The sequence below is a fragment of the Trichoplusia ni genome, chromosome 12 (assembly GCF_003590095.1).
Source record: "Trichoplusia ni isolate ovarian cell line Hi5 chromosome 12, tn1, whole genome shotgun sequence".
Lineage (NCBI taxonomy): Eukaryota > Metazoa > Arthropoda > Insecta > Lepidoptera > Noctuidae > Trichoplusia > Trichoplusia ni.
Window position 1 is genome coordinate 3,379,122 of NC_039489.1, and position 20,829 is coordinate 3,399,950.

General features: G+C 35.8%; 2 protein-coding genes across 5 annotated transcripts; both read right to left on the minus strand.

Moving 5' to 3' along the window:
• Window positions 1-1,327: 1,327 nt before the first annotated feature.
• LOC113499392 (mitochondrial glutamate carrier 1-like) lies at window positions 1,328-11,484 on the minus strand. The gene is made up of 8 exons (XM_026879867.1): window positions 8,576-11,484; window positions 7,336-7,413; window positions 6,324-6,458; window positions 5,947-6,096; window positions 4,980-5,113; window positions 4,255-4,453; window positions 3,839-3,979; window positions 1,328-3,382 (listed from the first exon to the last, which is right to left on the minus strand). Exons 2-8 carry the CDS (start codon window positions 7,395-7,397, stop codon window positions 3,229-3,231), a joined length of 975 nt encoding a protein of 324 aa, XP_026735668.1. The 5' UTR covers window positions 7,398-7,413; window positions 8,576-11,484; the 3' UTR covers window positions 1,328-3,228.
• Window positions 11,485-11,694: 210 nt separating this feature from the next.
• On the minus strand, window positions 11,695-20,774 carry LOC113499393 (mitochondrial glutamate carrier 1-like). Of its 4 annotated transcripts, none has more exons than XM_026879868.1 (8): window positions 20,606-20,774; window positions 18,208-18,267; window positions 15,403-15,537; window positions 14,247-14,396; window positions 13,786-13,919; window positions 13,195-13,393; window positions 12,652-12,792; window positions 11,695-12,323 (listed from the first exon to the last, which is right to left on the minus strand). In XM_026879868.1, exons 2-8 carry the CDS (start codon window positions 18,249-18,251, stop codon window positions 12,170-12,172), a joined length of 957 nt encoding a protein of 318 aa, XP_026735669.1. In that variant the 5' UTR covers window positions 18,252-18,267; window positions 20,606-20,774; the 3' UTR covers window positions 11,695-12,169. The 4 variants fall into 4 exon arrangements, with proteins under 4 accessions (XP_026735669.1, XP_026735670.1, XP_026735671.1 ...); XM_026879869.1 differs by lacking the exon at window positions 20,606-20,774 and adding an exon at window positions 18,625-18,726; XM_026879870.1 differs by lacking the exon at window positions 20,606-20,774 and adding an exon at window positions 17,820-17,970.
• Window positions 20,775-20,829: the final 55 nt, after the last annotated feature.

The following is a 20,829-nucleotide window of genomic DNA, read 5'->3' on the forward strand; positions in this document are numbered from 1 at the left end:
CGCTCGTCGCTTGTTTACAGCGACAAATCCGATCACGTGACCCCATTTTTAAATTTCCCGCGACTCGAAAAGTCGCTGCTTCATACGGTCGCTTGTCGCTCGATACCTGGCGCGGCCTCATGGAGTCGCTGGTCGCTCCTTTCCAGCAACAAATATGATCACGTGACCCCATTTTTAAATTTCCCGCCACTCGAAATTCGCTGCTTCATGGAGTCGGTCGTCGCTCGTTTGCAACGACAATCTGGTCGAGCGACCCTATTTTAAATTTCCCGTAAAACGAAACATTAATATCTATAATCTAATTGTGAACTGGCTATTATGTAGAAACAAGTGTGATTAAAAGTTACATAGGTACATTTTAAGCTCGATAAAACTGTACAATGAGGAAACAAAATTATGGTTTAAATGTACATTGTGTCCATACTTTACGAATATTTATGAAATATTTAAAGTATTTGCCTTGTCCGATTCCATTATTTACGGGAATTAATTTAGATACCGTTTGCAGCATTACTTTTATATAATTTACATCGACTTGTCTCGACCGCTTATTTTTTCTTTTCTTTTCTCTATTCTATAGTGTATTAATTACCTATGATCTTTTTTTTCCAGCGACAAAGCTCAACATTTTGAGCTTTAAAGGTTTATAAATGTAACAAAAGTAATAGATGAAATAAATAAGAAGATGAAAGGTAAAATAAAATCCAAAATCATGTTCATGTTCATTTATTATCGGTTAAAAACAAAAGTATGTAATTAAACAAAAAAAAAATAAAGGTACATTTTTCAATTGTCTTTAAATTCATACACTTGTGCATGCAGGTTGTAAAGGTTATCCCAAATGAGTTATAGTCTAGACAAACCTAAGCATGCAGCAATCGTATCAAGATGGTGTCAAGGCTCATCAGACCTACCACCAATTCTGTAATATTTTGTATTGTTATTGTACCTACTTGTTTAAGAGAGCGAAGCCGCTCTGCACTGTGTAGTGTGCAGTCATGCTTCATTAACATACTGAAGTGGTGTAAGGTCCTATAAATGCATTACTAATCTATAGGTACCTACCTACCTAACCTACTGGAGAAATCTATAATCTAAAATTTACAATAATGTTCTTATAGTAACATTATTGTACATTTTTCTAAAGCTTCAACTCTCGGAGGCTAGCTTCAACATTGCTTTCCAAAATTAAATTAATGACATTTTGTTCATTATAAAAAGCAACGAAAGCAACCTTTTTTATGAATATATTGAACTTTTTTTATAACAATAGTAAAATAGAAGTACATATATAAATCAATAATAAAATAATCTAAAAATTAAATCTAATCTATCAAAATTATCTTTGGTTCTCCAGGATATAAAAAGGACAACCCCTTGGGGTAAATCATGATCATCGTGTTTCGGGTTATAGCTCATCGGGCGGGGATACGACATAATGTAGTGAATCTACAACAAGCAAATACGCAAACTTGTCGAACTCGAGAACACGTGGCGAACTGAAAGTTGTAAACACAATTTTCGTGTCCCGGTCCCAGAAAACCTGGGAAAAACTTTATTACTTTCAAATTGTCAAAGCGTAACTTGTGATTAGATTTCTACGTATGTTTGCATGTTTGTAACTTCTTACTGCTTTAAACCCTGCTTTTGAGGATAACGGGTGTGTGATCTGTTAAAAAAAGCCAAAGAACGTGAATCAAGACTACGTATTTTTAATAACTATTTACAATTCGATGCAGCTCGGGTTCAATGTGTTAATTTAAAAGGATTCCAGGTCAGGAGGCGGATATTCGTCACGCCCAACGATAAAGGACAAAACTTCAATACCCGAAGTAGAGGTTATAATAACTAAGGTCGGCTAACCGGGGTCCGACTAATTTTCGTGAACATTCGAAGTGGAGGATATGTTCCTAAGATCGGAGACTGGATATTCATTAAGCTCAAAGTCAAGACCTTAATTTCACCTTAATTTAATGACTTTAAGGTGAGGGAGCCTGGTTTTCGTCAAGCCCGAGTTCAGAGGCTAAGTTTCACAAATACCTACCTAGAGATGTCATGGCTGTAACATTTAAGTTCAGGAATATTCGTCAAGCCCAAAACTTCGAAGGCTTATTTCACAAATATCCGAGGTGGAGGTTATGATCCTAAGGTCAGAGAGCCGGATATTCGTCAAGCCCAAAACTTCGAAGGCTAATTTCACAAACATCCGAGGTGGAGGTTATGATCCTAAGGTCAGAGAGCCGGATATTCGTCAAGCCCAAAGTGAAAAGTCAAGGGCTTTATTTCAAAAATATCCGAAGTGAAAGTTTGTATCCTAGAGTCGGAGAGCCGGATATTCATCGAGCCCGAGGTCGGACTAAGTTTCACAAATACCCGAAGTGATAGATATCATGGATGTGACACTTAATTTCAGAGAGCGGAGTATTTGTCCAGCCCAGAGGTCAAGGGCTTATTTTACAAATATCCGAGGTGTTGGTTATGGTCCTAAGGTCAGAGAGCCGGATATTCGTCAAGCCCAAAGTCAAGAGCTTATTTCAAAAATACCCGAGGTAGAGGATATATTATGACGCTTAAGGTGAGCGACCCGAATATTGGTCTAGCCCAAAATCAAGGGCAAAGTTTTACAAATACTCCTGGTGATGGATGTGATAGGTCAGAGAGCCGAATATTCGTCAAGCCCAAAGTTAAGAGCTCAATTTCACAAATACCCGGGGTGAAGAACACGATACCTTTGATCGAAGAAACATTCATCAAACCCGAGCTTAACAAAACTTCCATAAATGATTGAGCTGATTGAGCTCTCTCACCTTAATTAACTCATCCGAGTTACTTGAGGTGAGAGAGCCTTATATTCGTTAAGTAGCAAGTTAGCAGTAGTTTAAGGGTACAAGATTACGCATCGAGAAAAGATTATTTAAAAATTATTTAAAAAGACATTACTTAGTGATAAGAATCATATGCGGGTATATCGTGTAAGGTTCACAAACATACAAATTCACATACATAGTGACTCAGTACTCAGACTCAGAGCAAATATTTACGAATCACACTAATATTTGTCCCTGTGGGGTCCCATCAAACGCGTGTCACTTCGCGCACAGTGGTATAGGCATGGTAACCTATACCTCTCTGCTATCCAATTGACACTTATGTCAAGTTAGAATACATATAAAATATACAATACAATCTAGGTTTGATTGTGAAGCATGTTTGGATTGCTTCGTGTAATCAAATCGCCCTAAGGAGCGGATAGCCGAGCAGGCGTTCGGCGATGCAGAGGTAGTAGACACCTTGCAGTATGCCGTACAGCGGTGTGAACACAGAGATTCGGCACAGACCACCTTTGAAGAACGCCAAGGGGCCCTCGTACTTCATGATTTGTCTGTTAAATTAAACTTCCGTAAGTACAATAAGAAATTATTAATTTATGGTTGGACTACGCGCATTTATTGGGATTGTGCCATTGCGTCAGCTCTAGATTAAGGAGCCCGGTTGAGTCACAAACTAGTTGGGCAATCCCGATTAATACGCGTGAGTAAACCGTTCATAATAATAATAATAATACATCCACCGAAGAGAAGAAACCCTTGTTATACCTTTTGCTGTCATTATGTTTGATCATTTTTTGTCAGAAATTTTACATCCCAGGCAAAATATATATTTTACCCTGTTACCAGGGTTGATCAGGGAAAGCTTTCGCTAAGCATCGCAGGTAATAAAACCCTGCCTAAAAGCTTTTTTTAACCTGGGCAAATACTCCAAATACTCATGTACTTTCTTTGCCCTGGGGATTGGTGAGAGGTTTATGCACAAAACACCGGGGCAAATAAATACTAACCTGGCGCAACCCATAATACTGTAGCAGTGCCTCTCGTGCTTGCCCTTTTTGATCGTCTGCATGCGTGTCTTGATGACGTCTAAGGGTGTGGCGGCGAGCCCGGACACGCAGCCGGAGACACAGCCCGAGAAGAACGACCACCTGCACAGATAGATGATCAACGATATGTTGGTAAACAATTTCTTTAGTTTGAAGTAGCATGTGTGTACACTCTGCTCAATATTTTGCCAAAGTGAACTCAATATGATTCTTGTCTATTTAAAATTGCATTATATCCGTTGTTCACTAAAAGAACCTTTTCGAGGAAAGCAATCGTAAAAATTAAATTCCTCTAATTTTTTTCCACGAAGAAACTAACCACAATGTAGATGACAAATAAGAATTTCGTACAAAAATGACGAGCAATAATGGCTTACCAAAAAGGCGGCACATGGTCTTTATCGGCCAGAGAGTACATATCCCTGAGTTCGGCATAGAGCGGAAAGTACAGGGCAGCGAAACCGATATCTCGTGCCGCAGTAGCCGACATCCCTCTGTACAATCCGAATACACCTCTTTCGGAAATGAGCCTCATAGTCACTTGCTTGGCCGTAAGGCGAGGCATTATTTTACCCTCTGTGAAAAAAAAACAGGTTTAACTTAAAAGTACATAGATATTAAGCTCAAGGATGCGTATGCTATATTAATGAACCGATGCCTGAGCAGCTACATCAAAATATAGGCATTGGTCGGAGGATGAATGAATAGCAATTGAATAAAATTTGAAAATATTTCCTATTCTCTAACTTCCAATTATTGTATTGGCATTATATAAATGCTTAACATTTTGCCAATACAATAATTGGAAGTTGATTATATTGACATTGAGTGTATCGTCCCCTACTGAATTTCCAATTATTGTGTAGAAAAATTCTTAGGAGAATAAGAAAATTGTAATTTTAAGCCAAATTTCATTCATAATGATTCATCGGCCATTGTTAATAGCAGAATTGGAGTCCAGGTACGTCCAATAATCCGTTACATTAGAAACTTGATCAATTTAATTCAATGTCAAATAATTTCAAAATATTTATTTTATGCTTGGAAATTCACTCTAACAGTAAGTAAGAAAAAGGAATGAAAAATACATCATAGTTCTCACCCGCTTTAGCCTGCGCCGCAACTCTACCAGCATCCTGCAATTGGATCTTCAACAGTTCCATAGGGGTCGAGACTAGCATCTGGAAAAATCCTGCCACCCCACCAGATATGGCTTGACGGTATAACGGAAGACTCCTAAAGAAAAGAGTATAAGCTATAAATAAGTTACAACATTCTTACTAATATATTAATGTAAAAGTAAGTTTGTTTATTACGCTTTCACGCGAAAGCTACTCAACCGGTCACCTTGAAACTTTGCACACATCTTCTTGCGAGGTATTAGAAGTAACTTAGCATACTTTATATTAAGAAAAAAATGTTTTTTGAAAAATTGTTTCAACGCTATCTAGCGATTCAGTAATGAAACAGTTCCAGTCCCTAGAGAACTGTAATACCGTTGTACTGTTTTACCGACGGTCACGTCAGTATCCAATCTAATTGACTATAGTTTTAGCTGTTTGGGATTTTTCTATATCTATAGTTATTTTCTTCTATCATTATATATGCAGCATAGAGCTATTTCTTGGTTTCCTGGTTCTAAGCTACCTCCTGGTAATGGGGGTCACCCATTTATCCTGGCATTCCCACGGCAACATGAACTACCGCGTGCTGCAAGCTGAACCCCACGTGGACGAAGTCGCGGGCAACAGAACTGAACTTTACTGAAGACACCAATTTCCTTATGATTTGATTATAATGATTGTTTGTCTACATAAACTAATTCATAAGTAAAAGTTTGGTTACGAAAAAAGCAATCTTATTACCTGAACCCCAGCACCGCGTACAGGCAAGAGCAACAAGTCAAATACAGTAAAATACTTGCCATAACACAGTTATAGACAACAATAATTTGTTATAAATAAAAAACCAAAGCTCTTTTGTAGGCAACGAATAAAATTCAAGTCTTGTATAATGTCTGAAGATGAAGACGACAAATGAAGGGATGGTAAAAAGAAAACATTACGTACCCGTCGGGTTTAAGGAGAAGCCACCTGCAAACATCGTTAGCGGCCAATTTAAAAGCTTTCTCTGGTGAAACGAGCAAGACGCTAACCGCCACCCCTCTGTACATGCCAAAATATCCTTCTCGACGTATAGTTTGTCTAAAGCAGTCTATCCTGAAAGAAAAACCGTTTAAAATATATATTGGAACGTTGAAACTGACACTGACGTGACATGATTATTATAGGTAATAATAATCATTTTTCTCCATATTTGGGAGTAAAATATGTAATCGCTTTTTTGTGGTGGACTTAATTTCATCCATTACCGTAGGTAACAACGACTAATTCTCATTTCAAGGAAAAATAAATAAATCCTAAGTAAGAATAATTATACGACTTACATATTTTTGTACTGTTTCTCCCCATTTGGACCCACAGTTTGGTTCTGCAGTCGTGTCTTCACTAAGTCAATTGGGAATATGCAGATGCAGCCCACTACACCTGCAATACCGCCATTGACGATCTTCGGTACAAGACTGAAATAATAAATGTGGTTTTATAGGACACTAGCTTTTCGCCCGCGGCTTTGCCCGCGTCGATGTCGGTTATATCGCGTTTCCAAGAGAACTCTTCAAAAGTCCGGGATAAAAACTATCCTATGTTCTTTCTCAAGGTCAACTTTGTCTGTACCAAATTTCATTAAAATCAGTTTAGTGGTTTAAACGTGAACGCGTAACAGACAGACAGACAGACAGACAGACAGACAGAGTTTACTTTCACATTTATAATATTAGTAGGGATTTAGAAATAGACATATCTAAAGAAATAATAGTCGAATAAAAACAAGTATTTTAAAATTAAGTTTTGTAATTTGATAGATGAATTAAACGGGATATAAATAATCATCACCACCCTAGTATTTTTCCAACTTTGTTGATTGTTGGGGTCGGTTTCTAAACCAGATGTAGCTAAGAAAAGATTAAAGACCTAATAAAGATTTACAAGGGGCAACTACGTATCTAACCGCCGCAACTGCCAAAGATATCACACACAGCTGAGACCAATAATAGAACGTGCCTTCCAAAATACGAACGAATTCGGTATGGTGACCCATCCACGGACCAACCGTATCAAGCGTAGCTTAACCTGTGATTGACGAATATGTGCATTTATATATTTTCTTTGCCACTGCAACTAGGGCGCGGCTAACTTAACTTCAACTCCCATTTTACATGCTTAGCTACTTATCGAATTAAAAGTAGATTTACTTCGAACTAAAAGTAGAATGTTATATAGGTACTTATACGTCGCTATCGTGAGGCGTAAAGCCGTCGCAGTGGACGATATCCTATAAGATGTGATCATCATCTTCATCCACATACGCTACAGTTATCATTTACTAGTAATACTTACTCAAACCGGGTTGGACGATGGATGTCTGGATGTGTGGCGTCGTGGGGGACGGTATTTGGCATTCTGGATGGTTAAGAACTGTAAGAAACGTTCATAAAGCTTGTATTTATTCGTAAGGACTGCTAAAAACTACTAAATACGTTACCAAAAAAGGCAAGCATGACTAATGGTCTTGTTCTTCTTTTCTTTTCCGTGTCGGAGTTTATATACAGCCCGTAGGTCAGGAGTTTGATGGGTTATATGTTTTCTGATAGTTTAGTGCCCCCAGCGTCGCGAGTTCGTCTCGCATTTGACCGGTGTTTTCCTTACTTTATTCACATAAACAACAACTTTTCCTAAAAACCGCATTTAAAAAAACAATTCGTTTACTAAATTTAGTAAATAAGTTGCCATTTCAGAGATTATTTTATAAGCCTTTGCATCAATCAATTGACAAGCTTCTTCAATGAGTTTCGTGACTGCATTACGTCATTACAGTACATTATTTGAAAGCTCCCTGGAGGGTGCAGGGTAGAAATACGCGCTGTAGGTACCATTGCATGAGATGAAGTGAAGCTTATGCGTTAGTTAGACCACTTGTATTTGTATTTTGCATTTTGGTTTGCATTCGTTTCACAATTGCAGTTCGTTGTACAAAACTGCCACATACATTTTTTTTCACCACTGTAGGTGAAACTTAAGTGCTAAGAAAATAATAATGTGCAAATTTAACCAAACAATAGTATTTCTTGAAAACATTCTTGTCTTTGATAGAAAAAAGACTTATTAATGAGTAAAGTAACTATTCACGAGTAATTTGATGTAAAAAAAGTAGTAGGAAATGATTTTTTCATTGCGAGATGCTTAAAAATCTGTTTCAAAGTAAGTAGAGATTTTTCGATATTTCGGAAAATTATGTAAAACTGTAAATCCGTAAGATTTCGCTGAACATATATTGTGTTGTATTGATACAGTGACCCCAGCTATCATCCCCTGCAGTATGTCGTGCTATTTACTGGAACCCTTGTATGCTGGAATATTAATTTTTTATCTCGAAAAAATTGAAATCACAAGAAAATTTTTGGTAAACTTTGCAAGATATAGTATAAGAAAGAAAATGCCACCTCGTCCAAAAATATTCATTCACTGTAGCAATTTTCCGAGGTCAAAACCCCAGGCGCTCCACTACTATGCTAGATAAAAATGTAAAGTACCTATCTGTTTTTTTAAGAGTCTTATATATTTTAAACACAATAATTACCTTATTCAGCTTACGTTCAATAAAATCCTGGATAAAAAGTATACAAATTAAATCGTTTAAAAAATCCCGCTTCGCCAAAAAAAAATATGACAAAGATGTTGACAGGGGCACAATTTCTGTTTGATAGCACAGAGTTTGATAGTTCAATAGATTCACATAAATACTTAGACCTTTGTTTAGTCCTAGCTACCGCATTAGGTTAAGTAACCTGTATTGTGATTAGTGTGATAATTAAATAAATAAATCTGCCGCTAAAATGTTACCAAGAGGTTGAAATAATATTTGCACTTTAACATTCAGCTAAATTTGTTTTTTTCTTTACCTCTACTGTCCCACAGCTGGGCAAAGGTCTTGCTCGGACATTCTTTTGGCCTTTCTCTGTGTATTGTCTCCCTTAACACTCTCATTAGACTACGTTTTCGACGACGACCTTTTTCTTACGATTTGCAACGATTTCGGCACATCTCTCCCTCTTATTTGGACACATATTATGGTCAGCCCACTTTCGACAGTTTGGGCACTGTAGGTTAGGATAGAAATACACAACTTATGGACGAGTTTACAATTCAAATTGCCCTTGCGTGGAAGTAAATTGAAAGAAATACGTTAGATTTCACAAGAGTAATCAATATAACCCTTAATGGGGCAAATAGCGCATAACCGGCTACCGGCTACATTTAATGCCGCTATCATCTAAAACTAAAATACCTATATAGAGTAGGTATTGACTATTTCTGAACATTGTCTTTTGACCAAAAAATGGTTATTTCTTACTATCTAATAAATTATTATGTCGGAATTTCATGTGATCGAATAGCGTATGTTGGAGATGATGAAACGGCCAGGCCCGGCGAAATAATAAAATTAATCATATTATTATCTAAAAAAACGATACGCAGTCATACCTACGACGGTGTGTATCGTGTTTTTTGTGTTATCGTGTGGATGCGATCCAAACGTGACCTAGGAACCGGCCAATTGTATGTTCTGTAACAGCCAAATGTGATTCTACATTTCATTGTAATGGGTCCGTTATTAAGAGAAAATATTTCGTAACCGTAACCTTTTACTTCCACAATTGTATAACTACTACGTCATACGCGTACGACGCGAGCGCCGACTCGCTGCCGCGCTGGGATTCTTACGTATCTTAGAGCATTCTTTATCAGATTCAAACGTTTATGCACTTTATTGTAATAATTTAAAAGTTTATTTTCAAGTGCGTTATCAAAATCTTCTCCGCTGCGCTCCGTTCTGTCTGCACTGAGCCTAATACTTAGGCCTCACTGTCTATTCATCTGCCGACAGGATCTATCTCATCAACTTTTACAGCTTGACAGTTGAAATTTTCAGTTGTATTTTTGTGGCAGCAGACGGTGTCTATCTCGCAATTGATCATTTAACCTATTGTGAGCTTCTTTGTGTTGTTGCTTTTCTACTTTCGTGGACTGATTCTGGGGGTATAAAATAAAAACAAAATAAATTAAACATTTTTTTTTAATTTTACAGTGCAACCTTTACGATGTTTACAATTTTATTTCTATAGATTATTATAATAATGACTTTCTAGTTTGATCGAAAGCTTGTTTTTACTTTTCAGAAGTGCCCTGTGATAACAATTTTTCGTCACACCGTAACAATGAATAAATTACTATGGAACAGCCATTAAACATTCTTAATATTAAAAACAATATTATTTAATTGACAATACATCAAAAATGTTTCATAAACTTCATACTACACACTTATTATTGTCGTAAACACTGACCGAGGGTCATTCTCAAGATAAAAACACTTTTAATAGTATTGGCATTACATTGAAATTGACGACTTTAACGAACTATGCATTATCATGATTAACTAACGGAAGATACACGATTACGAGTTCAGTGACAGAGATTCCGTGCATAGAGAATATTTCTTATACACTGAAATTCAATACAAGTTAATGTCTTTCCCATAAAACAGGTAACTAGCTGTCGAGAAGTGTCTTTTCACAACTTCCTAAAAGCCGGTCATCTACAAACATAATTTTTCGAAACGGCCTAATCCAGAAAAATATTTACAAGAAACAGTTGCATTATGTCATCGATAATTGACAATAACTAATAAGATAACCTTCATAAGCTTTTAGTAGCTAACATGATCGTACATTTCATTCAAATCCCTTTAGCACTGGTTAAAATACACATATTTAGGATGGATTAGCTATTAACAAGTAGTCATAATATTAAAAAAAAATACATAATAAGCATAAAAAAGTTGATTTGATACAGAAAAAATATAATTTAGATTGTAAGTATTGATTTTAAAACAGTTATAAAAGATACAGATGATACTGTGGCGAAGAAAAGTATAGAATAGGAAGAGATAACAGCAGCAAGAAACAGTACAATATATAGCAAAGAGATAATGTGTCAAATGTGAAAAAAAAACATTATGTGAAATAGTGCGAAACGTTTTCAAGCTTAAGAATTAAATAAACAAAAAGTTAAGAAAATAAAATAATTGATTGTAAAAATAATATAAAGAAAAAGTTTAAAGAAGTCTAAAGAGATTTATTGAGCTTAAAGATATTAAAAAATGCCTAAAAACAAATAATATATTCAAGATTGCATTTAACATTTTAATATATAGCCATGATTAATTTTGTCCATTTTAATAAACTTTATTGACATGGATATCACTCAAATATTTATTTTTATATGTCATGAGACTTGTATATAGAAGCGTTTTTAATATACTACCCTAATTATTATCTTAATGAAACACAGCACAAAATAAATAATTCATTAATTTGCTGGCAGTACAAAAACCAGACGCGTAGTAAATTATTAAAAAATATAATATCAACATTATTGTGAGAAAAATTGATAGGTCGAGCCAATTGGAGAGGTAAAATAAAATGATTCGACTCACTCAAAACCTTTAGGGTTATTAGGTTTTACTATAGGTTGGTATATAACTGATGGAGGAGAATATGTTATTCTTTGTGAAGTGTTTTAATGCTTTTGCCTAAGCTGTTTTAAGTTTCTTTTTTTAAATGCATCACCAATTGGTATTATTTTTTGCACAAAAACCTATTTTTGTATATTATATTTCTATGAGCATTATTTTAGTTTATTTTTAGGACGGTAGTGTGAGTGAGTTCTGAGATATTTTTATTGTGCTACTGTCCTTATTATAGTGGTTATATAGCGGGTTGTGAGGCATTCCCAAAAATTATTGAGTATCAAAGGCTTGTCGATGCTGGTTAGCCTTAGTCTCTCTTAAAAGACCAGTCCAGGAGTTGGTAAAGAAACTTCATTTTCTGGACCTTCAATGAGACCACTGAGTTTGTTTCGACATTACTTTCCAGGTAAGTTAGTAATATCAACAGCATCGAGCTCAAACAAGTGACTCCTAAAAAATAATATTATTGATCCTATTTATATAATAAATCATTTCATTTCGATTGTCTCTATCTATAAATAAAGGCTTAAAAAGAACCTATAAGTATTCTTAAAACGGACTGCCTAACGTCAAATAAGTATGCTTATAAAATAAAGAGTAAACAGAAAGCTAAGTATGAGGGTGAAGTATGTGTGTGTTGGTTCAAACCGCCCTGACGAGTGGGTAGCCCAGCAGGCGCTCGGCGATCCCGAGGTAGTAGACAGTCTGAGCGATGCCGAACAGTGGAGCGATCACGATCATCCGGCACATGCCTCCCTTGAAGAACGCCGTCGGGCCCTCGTGCATCAACGTCGTCCTGGCGTTTACAAATACCGTACATGACAATATCATTGAACAAAATTCAAGTTTATTAGACAAATTTAATATTTATGTGGTCGAAATATACACAATTTAGTGAAGACATCAGGACAGATATTGATATTATTACCAGCCTGTATACGTCCCACTGCTGGGTCTGCTGTATAGGGAAAGGTTGAGCATTGATCACCATGCGAGCTTACTATGGGTTGGCGAGTTCAGATTCTAATATTTGGAATCCAAGTTTCTTCACGATGTTTTCCTTTACCGTTTGTTATTATTCATATTCGACTGAATAAAATTAAATAATACAACAGTATACTTACTTGGCGCAATCAAAAACGGAGGAGTACTGCCTCTCGCCCTTGCCTTTGGTAAGCGTCTGCATGCGCGTCTTGATGACGTCCATAGGGTTGACGACTAGCGCGGCGGTGGAACCGGCCGCACATCCCGACAGGAACGACCACCTGTATACACAGCGACCGGTTAGCTATTCGTGGTCAACCATCGATTAAGTTCATATCCTAAATAAATTTAGTTGGTGCACGAGATATACATATGGTCAGAGACAAAAGTGTATTTCAGTGTATTTAGAAAATACCTTTGATTGAATTATAAAAAGATTGATTACACAATTTTCTTGTACTCGCTGTAATATTTAACTTTGAGCTAAATTTATTTTAATCCTCAACTTTTTCGCAGCGCCATCTAGTCTCAAACTAAGCATAGTTAATGAGTTAGCACATACTTTTTTAAATAAATTGCACACACGCACCGAACAAATAAACATGTTCATAACACATTATAATAGTAAAGACGTCTAGCCAATATACCAACAGCTCAGCCAAAATGTGAATTATTTCAATTACCAGAAGGGCGGCGTGATGTCCTTCTCGTTTCTAATTCCCAGTTTACTGAGCGTGGCGAACAATGGGAAGTAGACAACACTGAAGGAAATGTCCCGGGCTGCAGTCGCCGTGATGCCCTTGTACAGCCCGATGACACCTCTCTCTGCGAGGAGCTTCCTGGTAATTTGCATTGCCGTAATGCGCGGCATTGTTTTACCCTCTGTAATACAAACAAACAAACATGTATACTGGAATTAACGTTGTGATATAGCCTAGTGTATGGCTATTGGACTGCTAACTCAACGTTTTTAGGTTCAAATCCCGGCACACATCTATGTATTTTTGAATTTATGTGTATAAAAAGCAAATTAACAGACGAAAAGATAACATATTGCTTGCTTTGAAAGTATTCGCATGAGAAAAAAACGTTTTAAAACATACCATAGAATCCTTCACCTTTAAATTGGTTGCATATTTTTGACGTCTTATGAAGGAACTTACATTCTTTATAATTAAATTTAAAATATAATTAAATTTAAATAAAACTTAGACTACATTATAAAAACACGACAAAATCAGTGAAATCGAATGTCTTTGTTGTTGTTTTCTCACCAGCTTTAGCCTGCGCCGCAACTCTGCCAGCGTCCTGCATCTGAATCTTTAGCAGCTCCATGGGCGTCGTGATAATGATCTGACATGCTCCGGCCGCACCACCAGCTATCATTTGACGGTACACTGGTAGAGATCTAAAAGTAAAATAACTCAGTTGTAATTGTTAGAAGTACGTCTCTCGCGATTATACGCCGATAGCGTTTTCATGCCGAAAAGACTGATCCAGTTTTAGGGAGAGTATAGATAAAGCGTAAACTAACTAAAATTGATTTTAGTTCGTCTAGGGAAGTTTTCCAAATTTCTGTGTAATAAAAATATATTTTGATGTCATCTGAAGAAGCAATTTGTTTTCAATATTTTTGGGAAAGTATATTATATTTTACAAGGATTGGACAGGTTTTTTTTCAAAGATACTGTTTAGAACGTATTTGAGGTTGAAGCATAACATTATTTTTACGTACCCATCTGCTAGCGAAAGGGAGTACCGGAACATATCGTTAGCAGCCAATTTGATGGCTTTCTCCGGGGTGATGAGTAAAATATTAACAGCTGATCCTCTGTACATGCCAAAATATCCTTCGGCGCGGTAGGTTTGTTTGAAGCAATCCAGCCTGAAAGATGAATTTTAGCTTGAGTTATTTGCTTTAATTGCAAATATCTCGCAGCACTGAGTACTCAATAATAATTAAAATAATTCGTCTTATATGTAAATCGGAACATGTAAATTTCGTCCTTTTCTTCGAGGGATACACTTCTTAATACAAAATGATCTTGCATTTTGTAAAATATTTTGTCCCTCTTTTAAATCAACTTTTTCAGATACAAGGTAAGTGTCTTCTTACTTTTGACAAAATCCTCTTTTTTTAACTAAGATAGAAATACGTATCTTGTATGTGTAACTGGTTTACGTTAGTACTTTATATTTATCTTGTTGATGGAAGGTTTTAACCTTTAAGATCTAGTGTCGAGAACAATGTATGGCTAAGATTTTAATATCATGCACATGGCTAGATAAGCCTCTGTAATACGAAGTCACTCCATACGCAACAATGGTTGATCAACCAGATAAAAATATATAATTGTATTCAGTTTACCACTGTGTAATGTACCAGTTTTCTGATCCAAGTAGATTCTACTTAAAATAATAACCGTCGCAAAGCAAGGGCAGTAAACTACACATTTAATGTTAACAATAGTGATTTCCAAGGATGCTTAAGGATAACTGTATTAGTTAGAAACTTTCTACTTATTTTTGTTCAAGATTAATATTTAACACGCTAGTTCACTGCGGGTTGGCGTTTTCAGATTCCAATTTTTGGAATTCAGGATTCGTCGTCGTTTGTCAGTTGTGTTGGCTGCCTGGTAACATCGGGCCTTGCTTGCGTTGGGTCCAAATCGGAACCTGGTGCATAAGAGCTTACCACGACTTAATGCTTAAAGAAAAAACATTCACAGATTTGTCATGACTTCGTGAGCTTCCATTTTGCATACATACGGACAATTTACACTTTACAGAATGTAAACAACCATGTCTGCGATACCAGCTGTTAATTTATTCACTCTTTTATATCTAATCAATCAGTAGAAAGAAAATTCCGGTATTCGGATATAACTTACATATTTTTGTACTGTTTCTCGCCATTTGGACCAATAGTTTGGTTCTGCAATCGTGTCTTTACTAAATCCAGAGGGAATACGACGGATACGCCCACAATACCAGCGATACCGCCGTTGACGATCTTCGGTATGAGGCTGCAATAAAAATTGTAATTAAAAAAAACATTGCAGAAAAAGGGAATCGAAAGTTTCAGATATTTGTTTTATTTTTAGTTTCAGAAGTATTTTCAAACTCAAAAATGAGAAAAAGTGGTTAGTTTTTGACTGAATTAAGGCGAATTATTGTGAAGAGTATTCTGTACGGCCACTGTGTCAGGTCATGAATAAAGACTCAGGCTCTTCAATTACATAATCATATTCAAATTCAAATATTATGATTACATTTATGTGTTATACAGGTGTAAGGTTACAGCAATTTAGAAGTCCAAAGGCAGGCGGGCATTCTAAATAAAAATATGTGTATATGGCCTCAGTAACAAATAACATAGGTATAGAACACTTGTTGCCCTCTACTTTCAAGATCATAGCATATAAATAGAAACCGCTGACATTATCAACAAGTCCTTGCAATCAGATAAGAACTGTAAGATTGTGAAAGTAACATCTCCTAAAGTATTACGTAACAAGGCATTTTATTTATCAACGTACCAACACACAGATAGATTCAAGACAGTATCTGAAATCGTTAAATAAGATGTAAGAGTGTTTTTAATAGGTATTTGGCAGTACGCCACATAATCCTCGTCCACTATCTTAACATCAGTTTCATATCTGTTCAAATGCGAACTTGGTTTAATTATATTTCAGTGACAATAGTATATACATTCTGAATTTTGTGTGTAGTACAAAATACTCGCAATAAAGTTAATGATAACACTTATTCCTGGAATAAGAGTATAATCGATTTATCAAATCGTACTGAATTCCTTGCTTTACCCCCACGGGAACATTTTTGTCGACCTTTTGAGTCCGATTTTAATAGCACAGTAAAAATAGTAGCACAATTTCCTTGCAAAACTTACGAATTTGTTAATAATATTTATGATTCGCCGTTTTCAGTTCTCGAGGGTAGTGTGAGGATCCACACAGCTGTGCAACGTAGTGTTTCTAACAGAAACGCTGTTTTTCAATGACGTTTCTTTGGATTATAAGCCTAAAACCCTCGTAACACAAAAATCCACTGACTGACTGAAAGTAATCTCACTTAAGATCAGCCATTTGTATCGGTAAGCGTTGGTGGATTCCAATAGGTGTAATTGCTTCACCTTGGCATTAGGTAGGTGATACTATTACAGAGGAATTATCATCACCCAATTAAAGTTTTACTCTGTTTTACGTGTATTGTATATACCTAGGTGTTATGTAAAACAACGAGGTGAAGTTCAAAAACCTTGCTTGCGTTACCCCTTTTCTCATCCCTCGGTCGGTATACGCCCCAAATGCAGCCTTTGCGAAAGGCACTTGAAAGGCAAGATTGGGCGAGTGCCAGTGAATATTTGGTCTATATGCTATGTGGATTTACGATACTTACTTATATGAACGAGTTAAACTGGTTAGAGATTAAGTAAATAGACAAATATAACTATCTTATTAGCAGTGATAAAAATAAATAGTAAATACACAGACCGAAGAAGATAGATATGTTATCTAAGTACACTTCAAACAAAATTTACGTAATCACGACTACCGTGCTTTATTTGTACAAAAAGAAACATTTTGTTCTCAATTTCATAGTTACACTTAAAATCACAATGTTGTTAAAGAATTTAACTAATGTCCTACAAAGTTGTGTCCATACACAATTGGTTATTTGCATCTCATTATGGAAACTCATGCTAGGACTGAATATGTAAAAATAAACCATTCAACGTGTCAATCATAATTTGCCGACTATGAGGCCAAAACAGAGCAATAATACATCGTTATATTGAAGGCCACTGTCGTGACATAGGAACTCGCTATGTAACTGGAGAATGTGCAGTAAATGTGTATGTAGGCAGATTGGTAATTTGCAATAATAAATTGTAGATAGCCTATACTATTTGTAAACAATATGTATACTTCATAGAGTGGGTATCCGGTATGGGTAGGTCTCTGCCTGTGTTGGTGGTCGCAAATGAACACAATCGTATTCTTCCTGCGCGTCCCCTTGGACAAGTGACATTTCTACAAGCGATAACGCTGCGTCGCGCCGAGAGTATCGCTCAAATGTATGGGCATGACAAGTCTAATGTAAATTACGGTTCCACTGGCGCGGATCTAAGGCGAGATCAGCGTACCGGTAATACATTGTCTAATCAAAGCATTGTGATTAGTAAGAAAAACACGTTTAATCTGTCAAGAAAGTGATGGAAACGATTATAAAGGGCACTGAAGACTTTATTACGATACATGGAATTTATTGATGTGTAATATACCTGACTGGTTGTCGACGCTTTTTGGTAATGGCCATCGGTCCAACGATAGGCAGAAGGTGCTGGTGATGGCGAAACTTTCCTATCTGTCAAGGCATACTCCAGGGGACTCCTTTCATTTCCATTAGTTCCTTGACAGACTGTGTTTACATCGCTGCTAATCGAAAGGAAACATCATCTTCAGAAGGAGCGATTTCTATCATCGTTATTACGTAACATTTTTTAAGTCATGTTAGCCCCCACTTGACGGTAAATTTGTACATTGATACTAGAGGGTATTGGGATTTTATAGAGATAGTCGAACAAGTTTTTCTCCTACAAATTTATAATTTTAAAAGTACTGAATGTCAGCTATTGTTTACAAAGATACGACCAAAACTACACTACTTACTTGAAATTAGCTGCAAGAGATTTAGGCTGTGCAGGCTGAGACATTTTTGATGATTTTTAGCTGAAAAATAAAAAAATTTCGTTAATAAAGCTTTACACGTACAGCAACGACATGTCGTAGAATTGGGAACAAACTACATGGTTTGCGGTGAAGCTATCAGTCGAAGGACTATTTTAATGTGTACTTTGGCTATCTCTACGTTAAAGAAATCCTGAGGAGTTTCTCCCTTCCAATCACGTATATTTGACATATCACGTATATTGGGGCTAAGAGCGGGGAACGAGAAGAGGCTGAGAGGTCATGTCTTAAAGAGTACAATATACGGTATATAGCGGCGTCTATCTCCAAAACTGTAATAACGTTACTTTAAGAGGTTGAGATAGGCCCCGAAGAAGGTAAGACTCATTTATAGCTCACCTATTTTAAAGTCAATTTCATAGCTATTTGACTAGAACATCTTCAGCAAAACTGTCAATCGTCGGATAAGATATTCGTTGTAACAGTGTACTGATGACAACGTACGATAAACGAAAAACTATCAAGATATAATCATGACCACACAGATCAAATCGAGAATCCGAAGTAAGAACGCTAAATAATGCATGTCTTATTCTTTTTCAAATAACTTTTTTAGGATGTTGGTGTGTTATGACATTAATATCTCAAAGGAATTTCCTGTGATATATGGGAATATCGAAACAAAAAAGAGCCATCAATTATTATGTTCATGCATATCTCTTTGTCGACTTTGTGTCGTAGCAAGGAAAGTCTAGGATTTTCAATGAGACCGGAATTGTAGGCTTTCGTGAGCTATTGAACGTAGAGAGCGATCACCCACGACCCAATTATCGCGCTATCGATCCACACAGGGCGGTTACCGAAACCCCCCAAAAAGTAACACTATTGCATTTGTGGAAGCGAGAGGGCTTATTACCCGACGTAAAGCGGCGTCTCTGTCACACAATTACATTTTTATTACTTTAAAGGGTGGTATTAGGGTCGAAAATCAGTACTGACGATTAAGGGCGGAAGGGGCGTTTCTAGTTAGGTTACGTAATGCATGTTACATAGGTATCTTGAAAGATTTAGATCAGACCTTTTTTTCACTTTTACCATATTTTTTCAGTTTGTGAACATTTTGGGACAATTTGATTGCTTATTTTTAACAATTTTGTATTTAGCTTCAAGCCATTGGTTTCCTTAATACTGATTGTAATAAATGGATTTATAAGATTTAAAAGTCAATAGAAGTTAATGAACAAAAATTCTATTACAAGATAAATAAACTAAAATATTGCTCACTTACTATGTATTACCTACCAACTAAGAATTAAGAAAAAGTTATTTCTGATTAATAGAACAAATTTTATTTGACTTTCAAAGAGAATTTACACCATTTTCATCACTAATCATTCCCTAAATTAAAGTATTTAAGAATACAGGAACCAGATAATCAAAAACAAATTGTACAATGATTATTTCATCGAGATAATTTAGATATAAACAAAACAAATGAATGGTGTATTGGTAGACAGTTAATAAAGCCTTTTTTGAAGTCAGTTCAACGCATCCCGATATACCACATTCTGAACATGAAAGTATTAACCATCTGAGTGTATGTGACATATTTAGAATTGACTATACTAACGTAAAACACTTTATTTTTTATGACACAGTGTATAATCATGTGCAAGTAGTAGATTAATACTGAATAACAATATTAACATAATGAACGCTGTAGGTCAGGGGACTATCAAACTAGTTTTGCCTAGGCAGCATATTTGAATATATAGAGACATTATTTTACATATTATAATTATTATTGTGGAAAATTTTAAACAAATCTTAAATATACATCTGATTTTAAAGGGAAAACTAGTTGAAGTAACTGAAATCCGAAATAAAATAATTAAGCATGTTAGAATATTTCTATAGTGAAAATTAATTATGTAGCTAAACTTTAGTTGCATTCTATATTCACATATCATCATTCCCCTGCCCTTATCCCAATTATTTTATTTGGGGTCGGCGCAACATCTATATTCACATATGCATACATTTATTCAACGCATTGCTAGAATGTTTTTTTTTACAAAAATAATTTCATATATCAATTCTGTGACTAATCCTGGTAGACCATATGTCCATCATAGTTAAGTGGCCATGTGTAGTATATGCATACAATGGAAAGACTTTGAATTTTAATCAAATCAATGATTAGTAATGTTTTGATTGATAACAAATCAATACTGTCAAATGCCTGTTTAAGCCCGACAGTATACAAATAATGTTGCATACGTGTATTGCATTTTCTGCAACATTTACAGTGTAATTTGCATATAATATTAATTTAATTTGATCTCTTAGCCGGCTTTTTACGTAATCGAAGCTAACTTACCTTAGTTTATTTTTGTTAGTCTGAAAAAACTAGAATTTTGATCGATATTGTATTGATTTAGAAGATACGATCACGGAACCATGTTGAAGTTTTACACAATAAATTTAGAAATGATGAAAAATTTTGGAATCACAGGGCACGGGTTTTGACTGTTTGATATGAGTGAGGAGACGACTGAGACAAGTATTGATTGAAGTTTGTGGCCTAAGTGTTACCAGAAGATA